We start from the raw sequence: 2,743 nt of genomic DNA on the forward strand, positions 1-2,743 counted from the left end.
CCCCCTAGCCTCAGGCCTGGCGTAGCAGAGACCGGTCTGGTTGGGACGCATCCCCCTAGCCTCAGGCCTGGCGTAGCAGAGACTGGTCTGGTTGGGACGCATCCCCCTAGCCTCAGGCCTGGCGTAGCAGAGACCGGTCTGGTTGGGACGCATCCCCCTAGCCTCAGGCCTGGCGTAGCAGAGACTGGTCTGGTTGGGACGCATCCCCCTAGCCTCAGGCCTGGCGTAGCAGAGACTGGTCTGGTTGGGACGCATCCCCCTAGCCTCAGGCCTGGCGTAGCAGAGACCGGTTTGGTTGGGAGGATCCCTGGAAAACAGTAGCAGGGAGGACTATCCTGGCTGAGAGCTGGATTCAATTCGTATCGCGAAAGATCTGCGTTAAAAATGTAAAAGGTAATTTCCGATTGAGCCGACATGCAGCTGGGGAACATCGTCTTTAAATTTCAATCAAGCTATAACGCGGATCTTCAGCGATACTCCTGCGATAAGGTTTGAATCCAGCCCAAAATAAATTAAATGCCATTTTTCGTCAAAAAGGTTTTATTCAATCAATTCACGTTTGTTACATAGTAGCCATTTGCAATATACCGTATCAACGTAAACAAGTGTAATAAAATAGAGAACGTGTTGCTATGACGGGTTGCAGGTGAAACATCTGGAGTCACTAAACTTTAGGTAAAGGCAGTGGACAATAACCAAACACATTCGTAGAACAGAGTATCCATTAATTCATCTAATATGTACCAAATAGCAAACATCACTCTGGCATCATCATCATCATCCTCAGAAATCCGACCTCATATTTCCTTCTACACCTCACTAAAAACACTAAAGCCGGAACCAATTTCCACTTGGTATTGAAATGGAACACATTTGAAAACTTTTGTAAGCTGCAAGTAAGACTTACATTTTTTTCTAGTTTTTGTAGAGACAGGTCATGTGATGAACAGATCTCTTCTCCATATTTATAATGATATATATATATAATATATGTGCTGTGCTTTGTTCGCAATTTGTCTAGAGTACTAGAAAGCCAAGGTTTGTGAAGCATAGCTGTGAGTTGGTTTGGTATGGTTGTCATGCTCGGGGGGGGGGGCTGCATAACACAGCTGTGTGTCAGTGTAGTGAATATGATGTCAGTAATCTGTGTGGCTAGACTGATTGATCTGAGGGCCTTTGGCGGGCAGCCAGTTGCCCATCCCTGGCTCAGGCTCCCGGTGCATGTGGGTGAGATGTTTGACAGGCGTGTAACTGTTTGGTAAGTGTGTACGTGGTCAGTCCTCTTTAGGCCTAGCCTTAGCCTCAGGCTCACGGTGCATGTGGGTGAGATGTTTGACAGGCGTGTAACTGTTTGGTAAGTGTTTACGTGGTCAGTCCTCTTTAGGCCTAGCCTTAGCCTCAGGCTCACGGTGACTGTTTGGTAAGTGTTTACGTGGTCAGTCCTCTTTAGGCCTAGCCTTAGCCTCAGGCTCCCGGTGACTGTTTGGTAAGTGTTTACGTGGTCAGTCCTCTTTAGGCCTAGCCTTAGCCTCAGGCTCTCTAAACATCTTACTGAGGTGTTTCACCAACCCCTCCAGTTCAGGGTTTCCCCCCAGATCCGTGATAAGGCGGTATGCCTCGGCCTCCAGCCCTCTCAGGGTCTCTCTGGTGTAGGCGAAGGAGCCCACCTTCTCCAGGTAGTCCACACAGTACTTCTTAATGTCCACGTTCTCCGTCCTCTGTCTCAGGATGTTCTGGACCTGAGTGCTCTCAGGACGGGACCAGATGGCGTGGATGGTGGGGAAGGAGAACTTCCCCTCCGTCAGGTCCTCACAGAAGGACTTGTTCTCGCTGTACTCCGCTGAGTTCAGGTTGGCGTAGTCGTCTCTGATCTGGAAGAAGAGCCCTAACGTGTCCAGGAGGGGCTGGAGGGTTCAAAAGGTCAAATCACATGAAAAGGTTTTCATAAAGAAGTTTAGAAAATGAAATTGCTAGTGTTGAAAAATAAGAGCAACAAAATAAGAATGTATCTACCTTAAGGTCTCGTTTCCAACCAGAGAACAGCTGCATGAGCCCTACGGCCAGGCCGAACAGGCCCCCTGTCTTCTGGAGGACCATGGTGCGGTACTGGCTCTCTGTGGGGCACGTGTAGGTGTCTCTCCAGTGGATATCAAGGCCCTGGCCACGGTGCAGCTCCAACAGCTGTCTGGTGAACACACGTACCGCCTCGGGGTGATCCAGGGTCAGCACCTAAAAACAAATAACACATAGCGTTATAACGCTGTCTAGTGAACCCGCTGATCAAAAAAATATCAACCAAATCACCTTCTCCAGTCCCAGGAAGTAGACGTAGTTGGCAGAGTTGATAACAGAGGGGACTCCATAGATGCTGTGGGCTACAGGGAACCCTCTCCTCAGTGTAGAACTGTCCTCGATGTCATCTATCAGGAGACTGGCGTTGTGCAGCATCTCAGTCACCTCTATGATCACCTACACAGAGAGGAGACATTTTAATTTCGTTTCTCTCACAGCTGTTTAAGATGTGTAATAATTCATTTAATTCATAATTTGTTTTGTGTGTGTGAGATATATATATATATATACAGTACCAGTCAAAAGTTTGGACACACCTACTTATTAAAAGGTTTTTCTTTATTTTTACTATTTTCTACATTGTAGAATAATAGTGAAGACATCAGAACTAACACATATGGAATCATCTAGTAACCAAAAATAGTGTTAAACAAATCAAACCATATTTTAT

The 2,743-nt window shown here is 47.0% G+C and overlaps 1 protein-coding gene across 1 annotated transcript; it reads right to left on the bottom strand.

Moving 5' to 3' along the window:
- Positions 1 to 510: 510 nt before the first annotated feature.
- LOC311122696 (geranylgeranyl pyrophosphate synthase-like) lies at positions 511 to 2,465 on the bottom strand. Its single transcript, XM_084197030.1, has 3 exons — positions 2,305 to 2,465; positions 2,014 to 2,229; positions 511 to 1,904 (listed from the first exon to the last, which is right to left on the bottom strand). The coding sequence occupies exons 1-3, from the start codon at positions 2,446 to 2,448 to the stop codon at positions 1,503 to 1,505; spliced, it is 762 nt and encodes a 253-aa protein (XP_084053156.1). The 5' UTR covers positions 2,449 to 2,465; the 3' UTR covers positions 511 to 1,502.
- Between the last annotated feature and the right edge of the window lie 278 nt (positions 2,466 to 2,743).

Source organism: Coregonus lavaretus, assembly GCF_964263955.1.
Source record: "Coregonus lavaretus genome assembly, contig: HAP1_SCAFFOLD_505, whole genome shotgun sequence".
In the NCBI taxonomy this organism is placed as follows: Eukaryota; Metazoa; Chordata; class Actinopteri; order Salmoniformes; family Salmonidae; genus Coregonus; species Coregonus lavaretus.